Source organism: Rhinichthys klamathensis, unplaced genomic scaffold, assembly GCF_029890125.1.
Source record: "Rhinichthys klamathensis goyatoka isolate OS25496 unplaced genomic scaffold, OSU_Roscu_1.1 h1tg000010l_1, whole genome shotgun sequence".
In the NCBI taxonomy this organism is placed as follows: domain Eukaryota; kingdom Metazoa; phylum Chordata; class Actinopteri; order Cypriniformes; family Leuciscidae; genus Rhinichthys; species Rhinichthys klamathensis.
Window position 1 is genome coordinate 922,919 of NW_026606563.1, and position 27,030 is coordinate 949,948.

The 27,030-nt window shown below is 45.9% G+C and overlaps 1 protein-coding gene across 1 annotated transcript; it reads right to left on the minus strand.

Moving 5' to 3' along the window:
• Positions 1 to 7,393: 7,393 nt before the first annotated feature.
• LOC130095032 (uncharacterized) lies at positions 7,394 to 8,231 on the minus strand. The gene is made up of 2 exons (XM_056261677.1): positions 7,742 to 8,231; positions 7,394 to 7,641 (listed from the first exon to the last, which is right to left on the minus strand). The coding sequence occupies exons 1-2, from the start codon at positions 8,229 to 8,231 to the stop codon at positions 7,394 to 7,396; spliced, it is 738 nt and encodes a 245-aa protein (XP_056117652.1).
• Positions 8,232 to 27,030: the final 18,799 nt, after the last annotated feature.

The following is a 27,030-nucleotide window of genomic DNA, read 5'->3' on the forward strand; positions in this document are numbered from 1 at the left end:
CCCTAACAACAGAAACTACCACCATCCCAGATCCAACTACAAAAACCACCACCATCCCAAACAACAGAAACTACCACCATCCCAGATCCAACTACAAAAACCACCACCATCCCATCTCTAACAACAGAAACTACCACCATCCCAGATCCAACTACAAAAACCACCACCATCCCATCTCTAACAACAGAAACTACCACCATCCCAGATCCAACTACAAAAACCACCACCATCCCATCTCTAACAACAGAAACTACCACCATCCCAGATCCAACTACAAAAACCACCACCATCCCATCTCTAACAACAGAAACTACCACCATCCCAGATCCAACTACAAAAACCACCACCATCCCATCCCTAACAACAGAAACTACCACCATCCCAGATCCAACTACAAAAACCACCACCATCCCATCTCTAACAACAGAAACTACCACCATCCCAGATCCAACTACAAAAACCACCACCATCCCAAACAACAGAAACTACCACCATCCCAGATCCAACTACAAAAACCACCACCATCCCATCTCTAACAACAGAAACTACCACCATCCCAGATCCAACTACAAAAACCACCACCATCCCATCTCTAACAACAGAAACTACCACCATCCCAGATCCAACTACAAAAACCACCACCATCCCATCTCTAACAACAGAAACTACCACCATCCCAGATCCAACTACAAAAACCACCACCATCCCATCTCTAACAACAGAAGCTACCACCATCCCAGATCCAACTACAAAAACCACCACCATCCCATCTCTAACAACAGAAACTACCACCATCCCAGATCCAACTACAAAAACCACCACCATCCCATCTCTAACAACAGAAACTACCACCATCCCAGATCCAACTACAAAAACCACCACCATCCCATCTCTAACAACAGAAACTACCACCATCCCAGATCCAACTACAAAAACCACCACCATCCCATCTCTAACAACAGAAACTACCACCATCCCAGATCCAACTACAAAAACCACCACCATCCCATCTCTAACAACAGAAGCTACCACCATCCCAGATCCAACTACAAAAACCACCACCATCCCATCTCTAACAACAGAAACTACCACCATCCCAGATCCAACTACAAAAACCACCACCATCCCATCTCTAACAACAGAAACTACCACCATCCCAGATCCAACTACAAAAACCACCACCATCCCATCCCTAACAACAGAAACTACCACCATCCCAGATCCAACTACAAAAACCACCACCATCCCATCCCTAACAACAGAAACTACCACCATCCCAGATCCAACTACAAAAACCACCACCATCCCATCTCTAACAACAGAAACTACCACCATCCCAGATCCAACTACAAAAACCACCACCAACCCATCTCTAACAACAGAAACCACCACCATCCCATCTCTAACAACAGAAACTACCACCATCCCAGATCCAACTACAAAAACCACCACCATCCCATCTCTAACAACAGAAACTACCACCATCCCAGATCCAACTACAAAAACCACCACCATCCCATCTCTAACAACAGACACTACCACCATCCCAGATCCAACTACAAAAACCACCACCATCCCATCTCTAACAACAGAAACTACCACCATCCCAGATCCAACTACAACATTTTTAATTTGAGGGGGGAGTTTAGACTTTTTTTTTTTAAATTACATTTATCTTGCCTAAATATATGCTCACTTATTGCTTTTTTACAACGGGGTAATTTTGTTCTTAAGAATTTACACAACACAAGGAAGCTTTTTTTCAATCTTTGAATTAAATTGAAAAAAGTAGCACAAATAAATACAATAGAATAAAGATACCAATAAAGAGAAATAAAGAGAAAAGTTTTTGCTTAGGTCTAACACTAGTATTCAGAAATACTACAGAGACTGAATAAAGTAATCAAATGTAAAATAGCACCGGGTAGTATTTTAGTATTTGTTGTTTTGACAACCAAATTAATGACAGACACATATTGTCACAGTGTCTGGTTGTTCCCTGGGTTAAACACTAGAGGTCCTTAGTTTTCACGGTGTCATTCACATTAGACTACATTTCCCAGCATTCTGTTCTGCCACTCATCTGATCATTGCACACAGCTGTTTCCCGTCACCTTGTTAGTTCTGTGTGTATATATACCCTGTCTGTTTCAGTGTTTGTCACGGAGTCCTTGTTTATAGTCACCACACTTCGGTTGTTCTCGTTCTGTCTACCTTGTGTTTTGTTTCTTGTTTTGGGCTGCTTGCCTGGATTTTGACCGCTGCCTGAACTAGTTTGTGAGTACGGATTACCCTTAAATAAAGTCATTGCATTTGGATCTCTCTCTCCAGTGTGTGTTCCGTGACAGAAGGACTCCGTCACCTCAGAGATCCAGCATGATGGGGTTCCGTATCCTTCCTCCTACCACGGAGAAAGAGAGGATGGGGCGTGTCCAAAATTTGATGAGCTTTCGTCAGCAGGGCCTGCCGGTGGGTTGCATAGCTCAGTCATTTTGGACGCTCTCGAGGGGAATGGGATACAATGAGACAGCATTAAAATAAATTTTGAATACCTGTCTTGATGACCCATTGCCGGGGTGGGAAATAAAGGGTCTGGAAGTCTTGGACTTTTGGGGTTTTACCAGATACCTTGAGCATCGGAGTCAGTGGGATAGAGCAGTCACGTCTGGGTCTCCTGAGAAGATGACCGACACACCTGAGCCGGTGAGTGGAACTTCCCCTGAGGCGGTGGGCTCAATGCTACCGTCTTGCCATCGTAGGCGGAGAAGGACGAAGAAGGTCACGTCTGCTGATCCAGAGACTGTTCACGTCACGTCTACCGATCCAGAGACTGTTCACGTCACGTCTGCCGATCCAGAGACTGTTCACGTCACGTCTGCCGATCCAGAGACTGTTCACGTCACGGAGGTCGTCCCTGAGCAACCTGATCTGCCGGCCCCGCCCGATCTGCTCGCCCTGCCGGCCCCGCCCGATCTGCTCGCCCTGCCGGCCCCGCCCGATCTGCTCGCCCTGCCGGCCCCGCCCGATCTGCTCGCCCTGCCGGCCCCGCCCGAGCTGCTCGCCCTGCCGGCCCCGCCCGAGCTGCTCGCCCTGCCAGCCCCGCCCGAGCTGCTCACCCTGGTTCCTGAGCCAGAGCCAGTGTCTGTGGCTGAACCAGTGTCTGTTCCTGAGCCGGAGCCAGTGTCTGTTCCTGAGCCGGAGCCAGTGTCTGTTCCTGAGCCGGAGCCAGTGTCTGTTCCTGAGCCGGAGCCAGTGTCTGTTCCTGAGCCGGAGCCAGTGTCTGTTCCTGAGCCGGAGCCAGTGTCTGTTCCTGAGCCGGAGCCAGTGTCTGTTCCTGAGCCGGAGCCAGTGTCTGTTCCTGAGCCGGAGCCAGTGTCTGTTCCTGAGCCGGAGCCAGTGTCTGTTCCTGAGCCAGTGTCTGTGCCCTGGCTGCCCGAGTGGTCGTCTTCGCCCTGGCTGCCCGAGTGGTCGTCTTCGCCATGGCCGCCCGAAGGGCCTGCCCCATCCCGGCTGCCTGCACAGCCGGATCCGCCCTGGCCACCTGAGGGAAGGTCTCCGCCGTGGCCGCTTAAGTGGTCGTGGCCGCCCGAGTGGTCATCTTCGCCCTGGTCGTCTCCGCCATGGCCGCCCGAAGGGTCTTCACCGCCCTGGCCGCCCGATGGGTCGTCTGCTTCGCCCTGGCCGCCCGATGGGTCGTCTGCTTCGCCCTGGCCACCCGATGTACTGTCTGCTTCACCCTGGCTGCCGGCTAAACCATCACTCCCTGTTTCTGTTCCCTTCCATGGACCTGGCCCCCCATCCCTCCCCCTGATCCTCCACCGTTCCACCTCCCTCCTGGACTCTTGTTTTGTTTGTTTTTTGTGTGTCTTGGAGCGTCTGGTAGCCGCTCCGTAGAGGGGGGGTTATGTCACAGTGTCTGGTTGTTCCCTGGGTTAAACACTAGAGGTCCTTAGTTTTCACGGTGTCATTCACATTAGACTACATTTCCCAGCATTCTGTTCTGCCACTCATCTGATCATTGCACACAGCTGTTTCCCGTCACCTTGTTAGTTCTGTGTGTATATATACCCTGTCTGTTTCAGTGTTTGTCACGGAGTCCTTGTTTATAGTCACCACACTTCGGTTGTTCTCGTTCTGTCTACCTTGTGTTTTGTTTCTTGTTTTGGACTGCTTGCCTGGATTTTGACCGCTGCCTGAACTAGTTTGTGAGTACGGATTACCCTTAAATAAAGTCATTGCATTTGGATCTCTCTCTCCAGTGTGTGTTCCGTGACACATATGGCTGCTGTCACTGTAAGAGCTAGTGCACGGATCCTGTTTTCATTATACGGTCACGTGCGATTTATGCTTATTTAAGACATAACCGACTGTGTTTAGAGGATACTTACCAAGACCGAAATTGACAATTTTCACATGTTTTTGACTGTTAAAGCGATATAATCCACGATTTTGACAGGATGTGGTGTGCTAAGCGGTCTTTTCTCCATTTTAACTTCATTTTACAGACAGAGGTTAGACAGAAAATTATGCAGAGAGCACAGATAGAGGAGATATAGAGAGGAGAGAGATGGAGAGAGGAGATGAGAAAAGAGGAGGAAAAGAGTTAAGACAAACAGATGTAGTGGGACGTATTGTGGCTCTGTAATTAAACTGATGGGCCGGGGGTAGTGAGGGTCCAATCACGAACAGGAGGGACGGTATAAGAAGGGATTGTGGCCACTTCTTGCGTGTGCTTGCCGTCTGAGTGTCGTGTCATTGCTCGGGGACCGCCCCTTCTGGTTCTCGTAGCGGTTTCCGCTTTGAGGTAGGTGCTATTTGGCGGGTTAGTGAACACAGATGCGGGATTTTGTGTAAACGATTGTGTCGTTCATAGCTTCGGGATAGTTCACGGCTGAGGCTGTTACATGCCTCTCTTGCAGTCCCGTGTCTCATGATGTTTTGAGGTAACGTATGTGTGCGTTGGCTGATTAGTTGGCACACAGATGTGTGATTTGTTGTAATGACTGTGTGGTTTATAGCTGCGGGGTTAGCCCGATGTGTGGGCTCTGGGCGGCGGCCGCTCTCCCTTTGCATGCCCCTCTCGCATTCCCGTGCGTTTGGGGACGGTGGTGTTCGGCGTATGCGTGGCGTGAATGGGCGACAGGTTATGAATTAAAGGTATGTGAAACGTCCATTTTGTGCACCGCTCATTGTGTTATATATTGTAAGTATATGCTTATGTGTGTATTTTAGGAGTAAAGGACGTTATGGGGCGCCTGGTGGGCAACGCTGTTTGACGCTGCTGCTTTTACATTCAGATTATCTCATCTCCTATAACAAACTCTCTTCCCAACACGTGTGTGCACAGCCTAAGCGTCTTGTGTGACGCCTGTTCTCCAGTACGTCACCGTGATCGCTGGGCGTCTTCTATTAGTCTTTCAAATTATTTGTTTTTCTTTGTTTGTTTGTTTGCTTTGGTATATTAATTTTTTTCTAGTTTGGTTAGGATATTTATTTGTCATTGGTTGCTTAACTGAATGTTTTGATTGGTTTGCTTTTTCTCAGTGTTTTGCAGTATTGTATTTGTTTGATGTCTGATTTACTTTAAAATGTGCTTTAAATGTGCATGTCAGTGAGGTTAATAGATATCCTGACTTTCATCTTTTGTAGTATTTTTTTGGTTTACTAGTCTGTTTATTATGTGTGTGTGTTTGGAGTAAGCGTTCTTACTGTGTATTGAGACCTGTAATAATTTGTGTTCTCGTTACAGGAGCCGAGGCTTCAGGGCAGGCCACTAGTAGGCCCTCACGTGCGGTGGTGGGGAGCTCGTCACAGAGTGCTGTGAGGTGATTGCTGGACTTGATTGCAGTGTGTGTGCTGATACTTGTACATGGGGTGCTGAGAGTGATATAGAAGCCTTTTGCTCACTGAAATTCGTGTATCTGCCGTTAAGCCTCGGCCTCCTTTATCTCTCTGTCTCTTTGGTGTTGTGAATGCAGATGACCCAGTTTTTTTATTGTCTTTTAAAATTGTTGCGAGTATTGAAATAAAACTTTTGTATCCACGTCTCTGGCCCTCCTTTGATAATCACGTTCCTGTGTGTCTTTTGTGTAAAATGTTAAATCCGTAGGATTAATATTTCCCTGGTAAACAGGGTGGCGTAGTCATGCCTAAGATAGCGGTGGCGTTTCTATAGTTTCTCTGATATAGTTTCTATAGTTTCTCTGAGGCCCGCTACACAGAGAATGAAGAAACAGAGACAGGACAATCCGAGAGAGAAGGAACAGAGAGAGGAATTGCTGAGGAAGAGAGGAATTGCTGAGGAAGAAGGAACAGAGAGAGAGGAGAGACCGAGAGAAGATGCCACCCACACATTTGGACTGAAAAGCAAAAAAGTTTTAAAAAGCTAACCCTTGGCTAATTGTGTCACATGCCTGTCCTGTCTCGTGTAGCACATGTGCTGTTTTGTGTTCCTGTCTCTGTCTCGATCCCACCTTCCTTGTTATCTCATTATTGGTTTTATTTGCCCCACCTGTTGATCCCTCATTACCTGCCTGATTTGAGGGCTTGAGACGAAGAACCATATAAGTCCATATTTTCAAATTTTCCATATTTTTCCATATATTTCCATATTTTCAAATTCCTCTGTTTGGTGATCAGCCAGGTCTTCCATCCCTCGTAGAGGCTGTGGCTCCCTTTTGTGTGGACACACCATGGATCAGCAGCTTTTTTTACTTGAAGATAGACAACAAAAGTTTCACAATTCTAATGAGATAAGATTTTTTAGTATTAATCTTAAAAATAAAAAGTTAGAGTAATTTACATTTCTGGAATGTGGAAGAACAGTATAAGTCCAGTTAATGTGGAATAACAGTATAAGTCCAATTCATCATATCACTTAAACCACTGGAGATTTGATTCCTTTATCTTAGTTTTAATACAGTAACAGAACCTTAAAGAAAATATTAAACATTTCTTTCTTTCAATTTCTTTTATTTTTTTACCAACATAAATCACAGAACAAAAACACAGACAATACAGTACGAACAATGAACAATACATAGGCCTACTTATAGTACAGAAAATAAACGTCATTACAAACAATAAACCGTACATACAATCAACAATACATACAAACAATAAACAACAGTAATAACTGTAAACAATACATATTTACAATACAGACATACATCATCATCATTCCTTGCTATGGTTCCATATGCTAGTTTACCATTTTATAATACATTTCATAAATCACCCCATTCATTCATTTACTAAATAAATAACTATACATTCCTATTATACAACATAATATAAGGCATACAAGATAAACTACAACTACTATTATGATTAATTTTACACAATATACACAATATACCCCACCTTACCCTGCACATGACCTACACATACCAGGCTACTCTTCGCATTCTAATGCCCCATAAAATGCTTGGGCCTCCGGTGGCATGTAGGCTAGCATTTTCATAAGATCCCGGTGCTTCTCCTTCTTGACGGGCAGAGGGTCCTCATAAGCACGAGCATACGTGGTGGAGAACAAGGGAGCTGGAGGTGGTTGATTCTTCCTCTGTTTGGTGATCAGCCAGGTCTTCCATCCCTCGTAGAGGCTGTGGCTCCCTTTTGTGTGGACACACCATGGATCAGCAGCTGAAATCATGATTCAACAAGAAATTCAATAAAGATTCTTCTTTCACGCACATATCCCCAACACTGTTAATCTCAGAAGACCTACTCTTTTGTTTTTTACCTGTCACTTTCAACCACATCATGGATGTGATTAGCAAGCCAGGTGGACGCTTTAATGTTGCATCAGGGAGCTGCCTGAAGTCCGGACATTTCATCTCAATGACTTTGAATGGATGCTGCTGCCTGGCTCCACGGATCATCTCGGCGACATCGCTGGGGGTGTGGAGTGTGGACACCTTACGCCTCTTGTCCAGCGTGGCAAAGGAACGGTCACAGGGAAGGAAGGAGTGACCAGACACCATGAACTTCTGCTCTATCTGACTGAAGTACCTTCTAGATACGAGCAGGGCCATGAGGTTTAGGACTCGCCAGTTGTTGTTCTGCCCACAGCATCGGTCACTATAGATGACGAGCTTCCGTTCCTTTGCCTGGACTAGGGGAGCAAAAGATGTTTCTGCCCACTTCAAAAGACAGCTTGCCACCTCGATGGAACCTCTGTGAGCGATGCCCTCATGCCAGAGGCACATTGTAGGAGGATCGTCAGTGCCCATCTCCTGGATACAGAGGTTGTAGTTGGCCAGCTGCCGTTGATACTACACGTTGGAGTGTGTCAGGTTTGGCGTGAACACTACCCCCTGCATGTCGATACAAATGACATGGCAGTCATCATTGGCTTTGGCCCACTCTATGTCAGCCTGCAACTGGGTGTACGCTTTTTCAGCTTTCCGGTGGTGAAGCTCACTCTCGGCTGCGATCTTCAACCTTTCTCCTTCTGTTGTAGCAGCTGTTAATTTTAAAAACAGGGCGTCACATTTCGCACAAGTGTCACTTCTTGGCTGCCCAAAACTGAGGTTCTGCTGCTTGAAGATGTCCCTATAGAGCCAGAACTTTGCAGTGGATGTTGGATTGTGTTCCTTGTACAGGCGGAACATGCGGAGCAGGTTTAAATCAGGGCTCAGGTACTCCCTCTCCACATCTCCCTTCATCCGTGAGTAGTGGTTCGGTTGGCGTGGGAAGCTCAAGATATGCTCTCTTATCCCCTCTCTCACTGCAGGATGAATGCTATGAGGCCTAAAAAATAAACACCACAGCTCATGAACAAGGGAAATATAATAAACTATGCTGGTCTGTTTTGCACAATTGCATTGTTTCTGTGACCATAAATGTATAATTATAAACATTCCTCTAAACTAAAGTTTTTTTTTTTTTCACATACAGTCATTAAAGGTATACTTCAAGATTTAGCATTAAGCTTTGTATCATTAGAAAACCGAATTCTTTTTAGTATTTTCGAATTACCATGCTTTTCTCCCTCATATCCCCCTGAGATGAGAGATTTATGTATTTTTTGTCTGGAAAAAATCCTCCGATGACGCAAAAATTGTCATTGTTTACATGCACATCTTTTGTTTCAATCTAACTGAATTTATTCCGATTTGTGAATCTGAATGTAGTGTTTACATGGATGCTAAACATGTGATTGATTGATGTGTGCATTTTAGCATTGCAATCTGGGAGTTGTTGTCTTTCATCCCCATAAATCAAAAATACATTTTCTGGCTTTTAGAAGGCTCCATTCAAAAATAATTTCACATTTCTACTACATAAATGACCCATTTTAAATACACATTAATCTTTCCAGAGCTGAAGTTTCTCTTTAAGATCCACATGTTGTAATGATACAAAGAATAATCATACATTACATTTGCATTGCACTTTATCTCTAATATCGATTTCAAAGTGCAAAAATATGTTTCCTGACTGGGCAACAACAGTGAGCTGAATCCTAACCATTACGGTATGTGCACACTGGCGTTATAGGGTGGCAAGGCACCCAACGCTCTATAATGCCAGCGTCCAGTGCACCATTAGACCAGGGAATGTTGTAGGTGTGACAATGGTGCAGCTTTAAAAACTAACAGGACGAGAGCATGAGGTCCTTCAAGATTTGTTTTTTTTTTACTTACCTGTTCTTATGTTTTCCTCTGAAGTCCTCTAATGGAGACCTGACTTTAGCTACCTGCTCTGTTCCCTCAGACTGACTGCCTAACTTTTCTTGAATAACCTTTTCAAAGATAAGTAACTTTAAATAAATATGTTATGGACAATGTATCTAATTAAAATCATGCATGTAATAAAAAGTTAACAAACGGAAAAGGCTAGGCTATATAAAACATGCCTGTAGGCGACTGTTGGTCAGTTGAAAGACTGACATAAATGTGAGTTTACAAACAGCAAGTCTTTGGCCTCCTTGTTGCACATGGTACTTGAAGGTGTACTTCCTCTTAGTAATCTCAGTGTCAGGCCCACGTGGTCGTCTGCGACTCACCTTGTGCTAGAAGTAAAAAGACATGAAGTAAAAAGACATTTACCATAGCGTAGCAGGCTAGCCGTATTGTAGAGCTGTCAGGTTAAGGTCATTAAGTACGTGAGTAGGCTTTGGTTAGGAGAATGAATAAGCATTTTAGGGCACTGTAATGCACTTGGTGGCCTACTTGATGCTGATCATCCTTCATCCATCCTCACAAAATTTAACATTTACAGTGATCAGGCACATGTGCAGTCTTAGTGAATTGAAGGCATACAGTAGTATTCAATTCACTGGTTATTTCATGGGCCTACATTGTGATGCATTGCATACTGTTGACATGATATGGGCATGAATTGCTTAAGTTAGCCTACCTGCTCCAAACCAGAGAGAATGATAGCCTGCTGCCTCTCATAAGAGACAGCATAAAACTCTGTGAAGAGCTGGAGTTTTCTTTGTTCTGTTAGGCTTGAACACTGCCTGGGACACGTCTCCTTGCACACCTTGCCCTTAACAAAAACAAAGTCACATTAGAGTTTTTTTTGTTAAATATAGCTATAGAACACTAGAGCTATTAGCAGCTATTAAGGTTACTACCTATAATATATAACGTAACAGCTTACACAATCAATGCATTTTTTTATTATTACCTTTTATTTATTAAAAAATGAGTAACAAACAAATATAGCATACAATATTACAAAACAAAGAGTGGCATAAATGGTAACATGGGATCCAAAAAGTATATCAAAATATTTTAAACACGTCAATGACTTTTTTTTTTTTTTTTTTTTTTACCAATTTCAGTGAAGACATAAAGCAATCAAAGTCTAATTTTCTCAGCTTTCATTTCGACCCATTCATGACTTGATTCGCTAAACAGTCAGAGCTGTATGAACATTAGTAACGTTAGACGCCCAGTAATATGCCCCCTGACTGTAACCAGCTACGTTACAAAGTAACTGGCTAGCCAGACATCAAACGCAGCTATAATGTTTCGATTCATTTATCCTCGGTTATAAGGAGTAGTAGCCTACAGCATTAATTTCGACCCATTCATGAATTGATCCGTTAAACAGAGTGAGCTATATGAATGAACTGTAGTAACGTTAGACGACGCGCAGGAGCCTACACGCCCCTCTGACTGTAACAGTAGCTGCTAAGTTAGATACTTTGTATACGGTTCTTTCACTCACCTCTTTCGGTGGACTTTTTCCTCGTTTTTGCTCTCCTCTCCGGTTCACAAATGGTTTCCCAGCATCCCTCAAAGACTTCCTTGCTCTGTCCTTCCATTCATTCATGTTCGCTCTCCTTTTTTTGCCGAGGTTTTGCCGTTTAATGTCCGCAGCGGACATGAAAGCAACCGGCGTCTCCATTTTTCGTTAGTGGACATAAACGTTTTTTCCGCGTGAGACTATTTTAAAATTTAAAATACAGAGTTTTGGTCGCGCGAACACACCCCCAAAGTGATTCTGTATACAAAGTGGCACACATACATTCAAGTCACATGGTTATCTCAATTTTTGTTTTTTTGGACTTATACGGTTGTTCGTCGCATGAACACATTTGTCCCTTTTATAAGTTCCTTGGTGTTTGCAGTCTGTGTCGGATCGTTGTCTTGTATACATCTCCTGTTTTCCTGTGACCCTCCTGTGAGCTATGTTTGTTTTTGAAGTTGTTGTTTTGTTTTATATTATGTTTTTCCCCCTTGTGGGTTCTTGTTTTACTTTGTTTCTTTTATTAAATAAATCACTATTCTTTTGCAATTGAGTCCTCACCTAGTTTTCTTTAGTTGTCACGTAACATAACGATCCCACCATGTCGAGGACTCAGCGAAGGAATTCACATCACCCACCAACCCCCCCTGTCTCGTGCCCCCACTACGAACGTATTCTTCGTTTTCAGTCGCTAAGTTCCCTCCGCCAACAAGGGACTGATATGAGGAAGTTCGCGGCCGAATTCCTTAGAGCAGCGGAGGGATTAAGATTGAATTAAGGGCCTCTTAAGGACCTTTTCTTTTATGCTCTCGACAAGCCCATGGACTGGTTGCTCAGGAGGGCGTATGATGGGAGTACCTTTGAGGCGTTGGTGGAGGGTCTCGCTCGCGTGCAGGAGCGAGAGGCCAGGAGGATGGTCTCTCTTCCGGTGGTCCCGAAACGGAGGAGGAGGAGAAGGAAGACTCCCTCCGTGATGGTTCCGGTGGTCCCGAGTCCGGTGGTCCCAGTCCGGTGGTCCCAGTTCCGGTGGTCCCGAGTCCGGTGGTCCCAGTTCCGGTGGTCCCAGGTCCAGTGGCCCGAGTCCGGTGGTCCGGAGACGGAGGAGGAGGAGAAAGACCTCCTCAACTTGTCCAGTGGCTCCTAACCCAGAGACCATCGCGGAGGTGACTGCCATCCCTGACGCGCCGCCCAGGCGCCTTGCTCTGCCTGCGCCACCCAGACGCCTTGCTCTGCCTGCGCCGCCCAGTCATGCTGGCCCCGCTCAAGCTGCTCGCCCTGCCGGCGCCACCCCAGCGACCCGTCACGTCTGCCGATCCAGAGACTGTTCACGTCACGTCTGCCGATCCAGAGACTGTTCACATCACGTCTGCCGATCCAGAGACTGTTCACGTCACGTCTGCCGATCCAGAGAATGTTCACGTCACGTCTGCCGATCCAGAGACTGTTCACGTCACGTCTGCCGATCCAGAGACTGTTCACGTCACGTCTGCCGATCCAGAGACTGTTCACGTCACGTCTGCCGATCCAGAGACTGTTCACGTCACGTCTGCCGATCCAGAGACTGTTCACGTCACGTCTGCCGATCCAGAGACTGTTCACGTCACGTCTGCCGATCCAGAGACTGTTCACGTCACGCCAGCCGATCCAGAGACTGTTCACGTCACTTCCGCCAAGCCAGAGTCTATGGACAAGATGGCCTCCGCCACGCTGTCTGTGCCTGAGCCAATGTCTGTTCCTGTGCCTGAGCCGGTGTCTGTTCCTGTGCCTGAGCCCAACATGGCATCATGACTTTGCGTAAACATACACGGCACTTTCAAGTCAAATGGCGTGTTATCTATACGCATTTTGAGCTATCCGCGTGTATGTCCATGCCGAAACGAACCATCATCTTTTGCGTGTATGTCTACGCCGTTAAATGTCCGAGTGATTCTGCGTGTATGTACACGCCGTTAAATGTCCGAGCGAAACGAAGCAAAATGTAGATCTACATCTGGGGAGCGATATTTTTTTTCCTAGGATGGTAGGGGAAGACTCATAAATGGTATTAACCCCAGTGACGGGTAGGTTTAGGGACGGGGTTGTGGTAGGTCATATATTTACATAAACAGCAATGTAACGTTAAGTCAACGGCGTTGATAAACACGCTGAAAAGCGATTATGCGTGTTGATAGCACGCCAAAAATTGAAATACGAATTGGCGTGTCATACATACGCCATTTCATGAGATCAGTCTGCTGAGCCGGTGTCTGTTCCTGTGCCTTAGCCGGTGTCTGTTCCTGTGCCTGAGCCGGTGTCTGTTCCTGTGCCTGAGCCGGGGTCTGTTCCTGTTCCTTTGCTATGGCTGCCCAAAGGATCTTCACCGCCGTGGCTGCCCGAAGGGTCTTCACCGCCCTGGCCGCCCGAGGGGTCGTCTCCGTCCTGGCCGCCCGAGGGAGAGTCTCCGCCCTGGCTGCCAGATGGACTGACATTTCCGCACTGGCCTCCCGAACTGTCCATTTCCCCTGCCCCACCCTGGTCCGTCCTTCCTGTTCCCCCTTGGTTTTTCCCTCCCGCCCCTCTCTGGTCTGTCCCACCCGTCCCTCCCTGGGCTGTCCCACCCGTCCCTCCCTGGGCTGTTCCTCATGTCCCTAGTGGAGCGTCTGGTAGCCGCTCCTTAAGGAGGGGGTAATGTCACATGCCTGTCCTGTCTCGTTTAGCACATGTGGTGTTTTGTGTTCCTGTCTCTGTCTCGATCCCACCTTCCTTGTTATCTCATTATTGGTTTTATTTGCCCCACCTGTTGATCCCTCATTACCTGCCTGATTTGTCCCTTTTATAAGTTCCTTGGTGTTTGCAGTCTGTGTCGGATCGTTGTCTTGTATACGTCTCCTGTTTTCCCGTGACCCTCCAGTATGTTTGTTTTTGAAGTTGTTGTTTTGTTTTGTATTATGTTTTTCCCCCTTGTGGGTTCTTGTTTTACTTTGTTTCTTTTATTAAATAAATCACTATTCTTTTGCAATTGAGTCCTCACCTAGTTTTCTTTAGTTGCCACGTTACAAATTGTCAATGGTGATTTTCTTGGGTGTCGTACTTGCCAAACTGCCAAATGCCTTGGGAGTGTTTAAAGGGACGGGCATGTCTCTCTCGAATAAATAGTCGTAGACTAAAGTTACATACAGCCACAATGGGAATCACCAATATCAGCTGTCATGCTTAAGGAGCAAAATCTACAAGCATGGGTCATCAAAAAGTCACAAGGCAGCTGAAAATACAGTGAACACAAAAAACACAATTAATGTTTCCATACAAAAACAAATGGAGGAGGAAGCAGAGAATACAGCCTCACTGTTTCAACAGAACAACAGGCCATACACAGACTACCACGAGCTGGTGGTGCTCCAGCAAGAAAATGGTCTTGACATGGGCACCACTCTCCATTCCAGATATACTGCAAAAGGTATAATTGATCACACAGCAAAGAAAATGAGACAGAAAATATTGCACCACATACTAACTAAAGACCAGAGGTTCAGTGTTTTAATTGACGAGTCCACAACTCTTAGCAAGAAATCGGCTCTAGTAGTGTATGTAACGTCTGTAATAAATGATGTGCCCACATAGGGATGGGCGATATATCGCACGATATTGTTATGCGCATCTCTTCAGTAAAGCCGGTTCCTTGATTAGTAGTAAATCACCTTCACCTGCTTTCAGATGGAATATATTATGCAGATATGAGTGTTAAATTAACACTCAAGAGTGTTAAAGTTAAAGAGATAATTAAGTGATTAATTTAGTGATGATTGAGCATTATTGAAGACACCTGATGATAACAAGCAGAATCACTGAAGGAGAAAATCACAAATTGTAAGCCACCGTTATGGCGATCAGTTTTTGCTTTAGTTGGACTCTGACCCTTATACTTTCATTTTTAAATTTTGTTTGTCTGCTGTTATTGATTTATAACAGTCAAATGAACGCAGAAAAGTGTGATCTGATAGTGTTGGTTATGTTTGGGCATAATCATGCTGTGATCTGAAAATTGAAACTTACTGAGATAGTTTGGTTTAAATCATTAGCAACAGCTTTGTGATTCTACAGTATATTATTATCAGTATTTTTCTTATAAACCAAAATATTTAATAAACATTGTTCTGATTAAAAATAGTTTCAAATGAATTTATTTAGAAACACAGACATCAATAATCAGCCTGTAATGAATGTTGCAGTGGCTGCCACCAATCACAACTCATTAATGGCTCACATCATGCATTGCGGTATGAATAAATTATGATCTGAATTGTCTATGTAATTTACTTTTCCTAATTGAATATTCTGCTCGTCACCATTGTTGAGATGCATTGACTGAATCTTGACGTCTGTGTGTGCCTAAAAGAAAGATTTTTTTTTAAACAACTCTTAAGAAATCCTTTACATTATATCTAAAATGCTGGATATTTTTGCAGTATCACAGTTATGCTGTAATCAACAGCATAAATCACAAACATAAAGATCAAATGATGATTGTCATAATATAACGACATAATTAGATCATTTTTTTCTTTGTTAATCTGGCAGTTATAACTCAGATACAACAGCCAAACAAAATCTAAAGTTATTAATCTAAGGGTCAAGAGCCCAACTAAAGCAAACAATGATCGGCATAACGGTGGCTTACAATTTTAGATTTTCTCCTTCAGTGATTCTGCTTTAGGTGTCTTCAATAATGCTCAATCATCACTCAATTAATCACTTAATTATCTCATTAACTTTAACAATCTTGAGTGTGGACTCATATACACTCCCAGGAGTGTTAATTTAACACTGGAGTGTTTGCTGTGTACAAAGAGCCGTAGTTAACTGACAAGCTGAGCCATATCGCATCAATTATCGCTGGCGATACGTCCGCGATATTAATGCGATATGGCTCAGCTTGTCAGTTAACTACGGCTCTTTGTAGTAAATGCCGCTCCATCTGAAAGCAGGTGAAGGTGATTTACTACTAATCAAGGAACCGGCTTTACTGACGAGATGCGCATAACAATATCGTGCGATATATCGCCCATCCCTATGCCCACAGTTATATTCCTTGATTTAGTTGAGCTGGAAAGCCAGTCAGCTGAGAATATTACAAAGAGTTTGCTTCAGTGCCTCCAAACTTAGGGACTAGATGAAAATTTCATCCAGGCAAATTTAATTGCTTTTGCTTGTGATGGAGCAAGTGCCATGCTAGGGAGAAAATCTGGGGTTGCTACTCGTCTACAACAGATGTATCCAAATCTTATAGTGTGGCACTGCCTCAACCACAGATTGGAATTGGCCGTGGGAGATACATTCAAACGTGTTAACAACATAAACCATTTCACTTCATGTTTAGACAAAATTTACACACTCTACCATAGGTTACCAAAGAACTGACGTGAACTGGCTCAGCATGCACAACAACTTGAAATAAGTTTGCAGAAAATTGGGAGGATCCTTGATGTTCGATGGGCAGCTAGCGGTTTCAGAACAGTTAAGGCTGTATAGAACTCGTACAAAGCTTTGCATCAGCACTTTACTGCTGCTTCTGTGGATGGCACAAGAGATGAAAATGAGAAGGCTATGTACAGGGGTCTGATGGCCAAAATGGAGACACAATAATTCCTGTGTGATTTAGCCTTAATGTATGACACGTTAGAGGAAATTGCACACCTTTCCCTGAACTTGCAAGGAAGAGGAATGACACTCACAAAAGCAGACAAACTTATGAGAAGAACCATTCGCATTATTTCATCCATGATGACCGCTCCAGGTGATAAAAGACAAGAAACTCTTACAGCTGCAGAGAGACAGGAGTTTAAGGGCATCCCCTTAAAGGGGTCATATAATGCCATTTTTGTACAAGCTAATATGATTCTTTAGGGTCTAAATTAAAAGTTTGTAATATACTTTAATTAAAAATTCTCATTAGTATTGTAAGAAAACACTTATTTTACCTGGTCAAAAACAGCTCTGTTTTCAGCACGCCGTTTCAGTGCATATGACTTTAAATGATCATGAGCTTTTCTCACTCCGCCTCTCTGTTCTATGCGTACACCAGAGCTCTGGCGTACACCATTTGTAACTCAATAACCATAACGCGTTGTTCAGTATAAACGTGGGATTATGAATTATATTGAGAACGTCATACATAGAAAACATGCCGTAATGTACCCTGAGTGTAAACCTTAGACGCATTCATTGTGAAGCGTGCAGCTAGCGATTTGCAAAGATTAATATATTAATATAAAGTTTAATAAAACGTTACACTCACTTCCGTTCTTCTGGAGATTCAGCAGGAACACGAATATCTGGTAGCAGCTACCGATCCATTTTTCATGAGCAGCAGCTTAGCAAATCCAGCTTTATACTGACCCTCGTCTATAAAGCAGTCTGGTGAGAAATGATTCGCGCAAACATGAACGCATTGACGTTGCTCGTGGGGAATATTCCCTTCGAAAACAAACACAGCCACTGCGTCTTCAGCGGTTCGGATTTAGGAACATTAAAATGACTGCTGTGTTCGTTATTACACCCAAGAACAGAACACCACAATCGCTTAGACGCCATTCTGCTCATAGACAGTGCTCCAGCATATCAACAATGACCGCGCCGGTCCGCGCAGACTATGATTGACAGCTCTCTCATGGAGCTGATCTCACCCGCGAGGGCGGGTCTGTGTTGAGACGCTCCTGTCAATCAACAATCGTGGGAGGGGCTTCCGAGCGTGTGACGTCACACGGTCGAACGGCTCGATTTGAGGCAGGGGAAAACATATAAGGAGATTAAAACAAAACCACTGGATGGATTTTTATCATTATATGATGGTTGTGTACAGACACTGCCAACACACATTTCAGTACAATCAACTTGTAAAAGTGCATGCACCATTATATGACCCCTTTAACAACCAGTCCGAGGGTAAGACCGATAGACTCCTCAGTGTTCTTTCAGTCACTCGTTGGGAACCTGGAGAACAGGTTGTTCAGCACTGGTTCAAGCAGACACCCTGGCGTATCAGCTGAGAACACCAGTCAGTATACAGATTTGCTTGATCACTTTAAAGTTCTCAATCCAGAAAACTGGCCTGTTCCCTTAAATGAGCAGTATGGGGAAGCTTGCATCAAACAGCTCACACTAAGGTTCAGGCTTGACCAAAGGAAAGTGTTTGAGGGGTTCAGGGATTACAAAGACGACTCTAGTGTGATACCTGAAGACTTGTCCCCACTGACAAACATTCTCAGCCTGATCCCTGTGAGCAGTGCAGAATGTGAGCGAGGATTCAGCTTAATGAATATCATCATGTGTCCACTGAGATGTAGACTCCTGATCGAAAGCATCTCAGCGTTGATGTTTGTTAACCTGAATGGTCCTCCATTGTCAAAGCCAATGGCGTATGTGAAATCTTGGCTGGTAAAGCACAGAGGAGCTACAGACACACTACAGACACGACAAGATGGCGCCTGTGTGTTCGGCTGGCCGTCGTTCTCTCTCGTATATGTTTTTATGGATATATGTATGGATGTCTATCTGGGATTCAAATTGCGGCACACATCTGGTCTATGACCGACAGTCACTCCTGAACATTCGTACCTCTTTTATGGACATTCACAAGCAGGATGTAGCGCACGCTTTTAATCAAACACACAGAAGCACCACTACGCATACACTGGAATGTATTCGCCAGTGGCCTCTTATCACCTCACGGAGAAAATGCAGGAGGAAACGCGGGAGTCGGGGTGGACGCATCATCAGACTGAAAGCAATCGAAAGACTCAGGATCGATCTAAATCGTATGACACCAAAAAAAATTCATGGCACTGTCCTTGTCATAGGACAGAGAGATCATGCATACACAAATATATAGCAAAATTATTTTAGATACACCGTGAACTGTTCAGAAAAGTGCGGAGCACTGAGGAAGTGTAAGTCCTAACATCAGCAGGGGATGAAAACAGACATGATGAGGCTGATCTGGGTGACATACCGTATCCACCAAAAGATGACCAAAAGTTCAAAGCCATGGTCCAGTATATTCTGAAGAACAAAAAGTTACCTGTTGTACTTCCTGAACATTTGCGGGTTCCATCAGTGGAAAAGCAATACCCAAGACATCTAATTCCTGAAGAGATGATGTGCCAGCACTGCCCTGGCAATGTACCCCTGAGTGACCCAATCCTTATTACACAAAAGGCAAAAATCCTCACCAGCTCACGCACTGTTCATGGTAGGTCAGTGATGCAGATTCATTATTATTATTTTTGAAATTAAAATCTACTATGGGAGATTTGGTCTATACTTTTAAAAATCATTGAATGATTGTTGGAAACTGTACTGTGATTTTTGTTGAATCTTTAAATTTCCAGATGTTTCCACCTACTGTAAGTCTTGTCATCGATGTGGAACCTACTTCCGGTACCAAGAGTGGAAAGACGGCATACACAATTACCTCCATCGTCCCTCGCTGCGCCCAAGCCATCGTCCCTCGCTGCGCCCAAGCCATCGTCCCTCGCTGAGCCCAAGCCATCGTCCCTCGCTGCGCCCAGTCCATCGTCCCTCGCTGCGCCCAAGCCATCGTCCCTCGCTGCGCCCAAGCCATCGTCCCTCGCTTCGCCCAAGCCATCGTCCCTCGCTGCGCCCAAGCCATCGTCCCTCGCTGCGCCCAAGCCATCGTCCCTCGCTTCGCCCAAGCCATCGTCCCTCGCTGCGCCCAAGCCATCGTCCCTCGCTGCGCCCAAGCCATCGTCCCTCGCTGCGCCCAGTCCATCGTCCCTCGCTGCGCCCAGTCCATCGTCCCTCGCTGCGCCCAAGCCATCGTCCCTCGCTGCGCCCAAGCCATCGTCCCTCGCTGCGCCCAATCCATCGTCCCTCGCTGCGCCCAGTCCATCGTCCCTCGCTGCGCCCAATCCATCGTCCCTTTGCTGCGCCTCCATCGTCCCTCGCTGCGCCCAAGCCATCGTCCCTCGCTTCGCCCAAGCCATCGTCCCTCGCTTCGCCCAAGCCATCGTCCCTCGCTGCGCCCAGTCCATCGTCCCTCGCTGCGCCCAAGCCATCGTCCCTCGCTGCGCCCAAGCCATCGTCCCTCGCTTCGCCCAATCCATCGTCCCTTTGCTGCGCCTCCATCGTCCCTCGCTGCGCCCAAGCCATCGTCCCTCGCTTCGCCCAAGCCATCGTCCCTCGCTTCGCCCAGTCCATCGTCCCTCGCTGCGCCCAGTCCATCGTCCCTCGCTGCGCCCAAGCCATCGTCCCTCGCTGCGCCCAAGCCATCGTCCCTCGCTTCGCCCAAGCCATCGTCCCTTTGCTGCGCCTCCATCGTCCCTCGCTGCGCCCAAGCCATCGTCCCTCGCTTCGCCCAAGCCATCGTCCCTCGCTTCGCCCAAGCCATCGTCCCTCGCTTCGCCCAAGCCATCGTCCCTCGCTGCGCCCAAGCCATCGTCCCTCGCTGCGTCCAAGCCATCGTCCCTCGCTGCGCCCAAGCCATCGTCCCTCGCTGCGTCCAAGCCATCGTCCCTCGCTGCGCCCAATCCATCGTCCCTCGCTGCGCCCAGTCCATCGTCTTGGCTTCTCAGAACTGCAGTTTCTGGGAAAAAGAAACTGAAGCCCTGGGAAAAAGAATTGAATCCAATACAGGACAAATTGGTAAGCTAATTATTAAAATGTGATTTGTTTGGCATGTCTCCACTATTATCTGACAGTTAGTTATGGGTGTAACAGATATTTGATCTATGATCTGTACAGGCCACACCCCACAGTGTGCATGTCACCCACTCTGTAATTCTGCAGTGTAACCATGATATAGTGAAAGTTTATCATCTACACATTTTTAAGTCTTTCTAGTGTGATTGTGACAGGTTGATAATCTAACGTTCAGTTTTGCTCCTTAGAATTGGGCTACACATTGCAAATGACTAGACACGGCCACCGGTGTTGAGCCGCAGTTGATATTGAGTACACCTGCGTGGTGCAATCAGGAGGGTGTGTCTGTGTCTAGTGGCGTGATAAAAACCCTGTCTAAGGTTGGTTAATTGTTATTCTTCTCTGTGCGGTGTGAAGTAACCGGCTACCCATTTCTAGTTGCTTTGACTCTCAGGTGAGTTGTTTTCCGTATGTCCCCATCTCAATCGCAGATCATGGTCTAAATATAGCCTATGTTTGCCATCAGGAATGTGTGTGCGTGAAGTGACGAGTGCAGGGGACATAAAGGTCACTATAGCTTAAAATCCCCTACGAGGTAAGAAGTGTCTTATTTTGTGAGGGGGGAAATTAATCAATGTATTCACTATTAGTGTTTTTATTGCAGGTGCGGCCCAAGAGCGCTAGCTGCTGTTTTGTTTTGTATGTTTTTTTATTATTATATTTATTTTGTCACTGTTTCATGGTCTTAGTTCTGACGGCTGCGGATGTTGCGGTTTTAAACCGCTAACGATCGAGCTCTTCAACGAGCTGCTCGTAAGAAATGTGTTGAAAGACTGACGGAGCCTAATTTATGTTCGATGGGCTATTAAGTTATAGTACACTGATATGCTGGTAGCCTGGTCCATGTAAAGCAGCGCAAACAATATTAACATTAGTCTTAATTGAGAAGTGAAATATGATGTTACTGTGACTGAGTGTTGTAATTATTTTCTTTTCTGTTTTTTTGTATTAAATCCATTTGCCAGTTCTATCCGCTGGTGGCTAGAACTGTGATTATTGAGGCTTAACAGAAGGGGGAGTGTATTTGTTTTCTTTTGATATTTTCTTTATTTGGTGTGACACGTTTTACGTTGTGTTTACTCACTGATTTGCTGTGTTTTTCCCTTCTGTTAAAGTGGTCAAATTGTGTTCTCTTGTTCCTGTCGGTATTAATTGGTAAGCTGTATTTGAGATCTATCTTGATGTTTTTAAGTGAATTATTTTATTTCCTGTGATAAATTTGGTATATTTTTGGAAAGTCACGTCTCTGTCTTCAGTGCAAACCGAACCAGCAGGGTCCTTCTTTTGTTGTAATTCTTTTTGGTTTAACTTTCTTTTTGGGTTATTTTTATTACTTTATACTTTCCTGGGTAGAGACGGAACCTAGGTGGCGTAGTCTGGTATTTTTATACTTAACCAAGGGTTACATAAACATTAAAGTCATTTTAAGCCATCCAAATGCAAGAATATACAAAAAAAGAACTCACTTTTCTGTATACACATCAGAGAGCACTTGAACTCCAAATTGAGTTATTTTTCACATCTTGCTGTTGAAAGGACATAAACACTCAATGTTATCACAATACCCATCTCAGTTAGTTCTCTTACGAGAGGTTCTCTCATATTGTTAAGTTAGCTTACGCTACGGGAAAGATTAATCTTTTCGAGATATTGAAGCCAAAAAATTATCCTTAAAGGTATAGTTCACTTTGAAATTAATTTTTGGTATGTTTTAGCTTACCTCAAGGGCATCCAAGATGTAGGTGTCTTTGTTTCCGCAGTAGTTTCAATTTTGATATTTTTAGGTCAAACTGTTCTTGTCTGTCAGTTATATAATGCTGGTCACCACCTCCAAGAGCATGCACAGAGAAGTCCAAATTAAACATGATTTAATGACTTGTAAATGTAAATACACATTGATGGCCTAAGACACGAAACGGGCGTTTTGTGTGAGAAAACGAGTATTTATATCGTTTTTACCTCTTGTAACCACAGCCACGTCCAAGTGATCTGAGGGCGCGGGCGCTTCGGTCTGCGCAAGCGCTCCGGAAGTGATCTCTCGCGCGCGTACGTCACTCATTGTTTACACAGAGATTTCGGAAGTGTTACCTTTCACTGTGAAGATCTAAACATATTTAGATATACAGGAAATCGCAGTGGAAGACGATTTCGATATATCAACAGACAACGTTGAATTTTATTCGTACACGCGCGAGAGATCTCTTCCGGCGCTTGCGCAGACGGCCCGCGCCCTCAGATCACTTGGGCGTGGCTGTGGTTACAAGAGGTAAAAACGATATAAATACTCGTTTTCTCACACAAAACGCTCGTTTCGTGTCTTAGGCCATCAATGTGTACTTACATTTACGAGTCATTAAATCATGTTTAATTTGGACTTCTCTGTGCATGTTCTTTGAGGTGGTGACCATAGACCTGCATTATATGACTGACAGACAAGAACGGTTTGACCTAAAAATATCAAAATTGAAACTACTGCTGAAACAAGGACACCTACATCTTGGATGCCCTTGAGGTAAGCTAAAACATACTGTTAAGGGTAGACGTGACTGAATCGTCGTGAGCAGATGTAAGCACTCAGGAGAGGTTGGATGAGTTTGTTCAGATGGGATCTTTTTATTTGTCCCAGTTAAGGCCAATGAAAGGCAATAAAAAAAAAAAAAAAAAAAAAAAACACTGTTTAGTAAATAAAGTAAATTGACAAGAGTCAAAAAAAAATCAACAATCAAACTTTTACAGCTGTTTGAAAATTGACTTTAACACAAGTCACTATAATTAGAGCAAAGACAGACTTATGTCCTCTCACCCATGCTTCCCACTGACAGAATGACAATACTAGACTTTATAGGCCTGATGTCACCCCTGGAATTGGAACATACCAACACATGATTATGGTGCAGGGGTGGCTCAGATGACAAAGACATAAATGCTTAAAAACAGCTGAAATACTACCTCTATAAAACTAGAAAATTACAGAATATTATTTCTACAGTTTCAGCTAACAATTGGCAAGCAACATGTCATACTTAACAGCTACAAATGAATAACTCAAACTCCGGGTCATTTCCTATTGACCCGGAAGTCATAGCGTCATTTAAACCCCACAATTGCGGCAAATTTTCCTTTACACAAACAAACCGGAGATGCCAGTACGACAAAGATGGTATGTCAAAGCTATGTTTCTCTTAAACTAAATAAACGGATACATACTGAAAACATGTGTTGCGTGATTATTGTAACTGATTATGACTGTAACGTAAATGGCATGATTTTCTTTCAAACAGCAAGATATGTATTGATAGAAGTAGCTATAGCATATAAATCACTGTAGTATTAGCTGTTAAAAGTATGCACACAAAAGCTACGGGATAACTATGAAGTTTTGCGGTGAAAGGCTAGGTTAACCGCTGATTTATAACAGTATAAAGATTAACAGAAGACATTAATGTGCTAGACAAACACATACAGGTCACATTTGCACTCAGTCTTTGTGTACTAGAATAGGCAGCATATCGCTGCCGTGACGATAGCTATGCGCCCAGTCACACATACCAAAAATTAATTTCAAAGTGAACTATCCCTTTAATTTTGTATTTATTGTCAACGCAGTGCAGCAGCTAGCAGACCTAGAGCAGGCTGTCTAGCGTGCTCATAGGCTGCCCTGCGGGAACTGCAGCAGCCTACCACTGAGCCCGACATGACGCCACGTCCAATGAAGGGCGCTCGCGCCTTCACAGCGTCATAGCCCGCCAGTATGGGCGTGGCTTAGCGTATGCAGGGCTCGGAGGCTGTTTCTCTGATTTTCATCTCTTCAGCGAAGCTCGTCGCATCGCTGGATCTAGAGAGAAGCCACCGCCGCCGTCGAGGAAAGCGACAAGCCAGCTTAGGACAGCGCCTGAAGAAGCCGGCCGTCTTCGCCACCTTCAGCCATCCGTGCGAACTACGTTATCCAGCGACGTATCCTTTTTTCTTGCAAAAACTCACTCTAAAAGAGCAGCGAGCGTCTTTTTCAAGGTGCCTCGCACTTCCTGCGGCTCGTGCAGAGCCCCGCTCAGTGATGGAGACCGCCACGTTATCTGCGCTCTCTGCCTTGGCCAGGAACACGCAGCTCTCGCCCTCTCGTCAGGTGGTTGCAAGCTCTGCGAAGCGCTTCCGATGTCGACCCTGTGGGCTCGACTCGAAGTGTTCAACCCTCACACTCCGCCCTTTGCAGGACCGCACAAAAAGAAGCGCCGTTCTCAAAGGCCGCCGGAGCCTGTGGCCACCGCGACGCGCTCGCCGGACTCCCTCCCTCGAGCCTCGCTCTCACCTTCTCTGCCTCCCCTCACAGACGCGCAGCTGTCGCCCAAGAGCCGCACTGCCGTCGTTTCTGATGACGAGGCGGAAGGAAACGCCACAAGGGACTGCTGTTCTATCCTGGCATCGGACAGCGAGGAGTGGTCGGGTTCTCATCGCTCCTCCTCCTCCTCGATCCAGGAATCCGGCCGGACCCGTGCTGGAGTGGACGCTGAGCTGATGCGCCTCCTGTCTCAGGCTGTTGAACAACTCGGGCTCGAGTGGTCGCCGTCGAAGGAGCCCGCACCGAACAGGCCGAACAGGCTTTTTTCAGAGTCAAGTCGCCCCGTTTCTGCCTGAACTCCACACAGAACTGGCTAAGTCGTGGAATGCACCTTTCTCCACGAGGCTTCAATCCCACTTCTCCGCATCGCTCTCCCAAGTGGATGGCGCCGCCGAGAGGGGATACACTGCCATTCCCCCTCTGAAGGAGGCGGTCGCAGCGCACCTTTGTCCACCCTCCGCGAGATGGCGCTCAAGGTCTGCCCTCCCGTCAAAAGCCTGCAGAGCCACATCCGCCCTTGTCGGCCGCGCATACACCGCCGCCGGACAGGCCGCTTCCGCCCTGCATTCGATGGCTGTGCTTCAGATTCTACAGGCCGACCTCCTCCGTGAATGGGACGAGAAGGACCGGGATCCAGCTGCCATCACTGACTTGAGAAGCGCGACGGATCTCTCACTCCGCGCTACCAAGACCGCAGCTCAAGCCATCGGAAGGTCTATGGCCGCGTTAACCGTCACAGAGAGGCACCTCTGGTTGACGCTTGCTGACATGAGGGAATCTGAGCGCGCCACCTTCCTCAACGTGCCTCTTTCCCCTACTGGTCTCTTCGGCCCAGCGGTGAGCGGGATCGTCGACCGCTTCTCCGAGGTTCAAAAGACCACGCAGGCCATGAACCTTTTCCTGCCTTGACGCTCGAGTTCCTCTACAGGCCGCTCACGTGACCAGCCGCCTGCACGAGCCACCACTCAGCGTCCAACACAGCCTAGCCAGCCTTCGCAGCGACGTCAGGGCGGCCGCCCTAGGTCGCACTCGGACAGCAGTCACAGACCGCCGCCCCCCAGAGGGCCTCGGCAAAAGATTGCGCTGAAGCCCGAGCACGCGAAGCCCTCCTAGCGACAGTAGAAGGAAGAAAGAGACGGTCGAGTCCCGCTGCGGCCGGACCGCTGTCAAAGCTCATTTCCCTGTCAATCCCCTTCAAACAGGCTACTGCAGTGGTTCATTTAGCAGCCAACGAGCCGGTAACACAACCCTCCCGCCTGCACACAAACGCCGTTTTCACGGCGACCCAGAGAAATCTAAAAAAGAGTATAATATCTGGTTATCCGGCTCACGCCGATGGTGTTTTAAGTGTAGAGAAAGTGCCCACACCCCAGTGTTCACCCCTACACACAAGCACAACACTTCCCATGTCATTCACAGAGCCCACTCTCATAAAGCAGGTAAGAGCTGCTCGAGTGTTGAATGTAAGAAATGTGTCCACAGGTCTGTGCCCACTCTCTGCCCGCTCTGTTACACGGGCTCTAAAGACTCATATCAGTCAGGTTATGAACGGAAGTCACGTGCCCGCCCACGAGCGCTCACGCTTACTAACATATGCCTCTCCCCGAGCACCGCCCGTCCATTTAAGAGTTGTCACAAAACGCAGGGCGATCATAAAACGCTCCCCATCCAAAGCGATCGGGGCGTCAAATTTATATGTAAGTCTCGTGCCCGCGCGAAAGCGCTCACGCTTACTAATAGACACTTTACCCAAGGCTCTGCTCGCGCATCACAAAGTGGTAAAAGTGCGCTCC

Excerpts from the sequence above, each read along its gene's own strand:
- LOC130095032 (XM_056261677.1), bottom strand. The coding sequence starts at position 8,231 with ATGGGCACTGACGATCCTCCTACAATGTGCCTCTGGCATGAGGGCATC. Across the intron at positions 7,642-7,741 it reads GATGTGGTTGAAAGTGACAG|CTGCTGATCCATGGTGTGTC; the intron begins GTAAAAAACAAA and ends TCATGATTTCAG.